Below are 273 nucleotides of genomic sequence, written 5' to 3' on the forward strand. Positions count from 1 at the left end.
GCTGTTCCCACACTCACTGCACTTGTGGGGCTTCTCCCCAATGTGGATGTATTTGTGTGTGACAAGACTGGAGTTCTCCATAAAACTCTTCCCACACTCATCACATTTGTAGGGCTTCTCCCCAGTGTGGGTTCGTTTGTGCTGGTTCAGTTTCCAGCTGCATCCGAAGCTCTTCCCACACTCGTCACACTTGTAGGGCTTCTCCCCAGTGTGGATGCTTTTGTGCTGGTTCAATTTCGAGCTGTATCTAAACCTCATCCCACACTCATCACA

General features: G+C 49.8%; 1 protein-coding gene across 1 annotated transcript in view; it reads right to left on the reverse strand.

Moving 5' to 3' along the window:
- Window positions 1-258, reverse strand: part of LOC104532989 (putative zinc finger protein 66) — a gene marked incomplete at its 3' end in the record, with an annotated part of 1083 nt that extends 825 nt beyond the window's left edge. Inside the window, exon 1 of the mRNA XM_029087552.1 lies at window positions 1-258. This exon is cut by the window's left edge and continues 416 nt beyond it. Coding sequence (XP_028943385.1) covers window positions 1-258 — 258 coding nt within the window.
- Window positions 259-273: the final 15 nt, after the last annotated feature.

This window comes from Antrostomus carolinensis, unplaced genomic scaffold, assembly GCF_000700745.2.
Source record: "Antrostomus carolinensis isolate BGI_N321 unplaced genomic scaffold, ASM70074v2 scaffold23231, whole genome shotgun sequence".
NCBI classification, from domain to species: domain Eukaryota; kingdom Metazoa; phylum Chordata; class Aves; order Caprimulgiformes; family Caprimulgidae; genus Antrostomus; species Antrostomus carolinensis.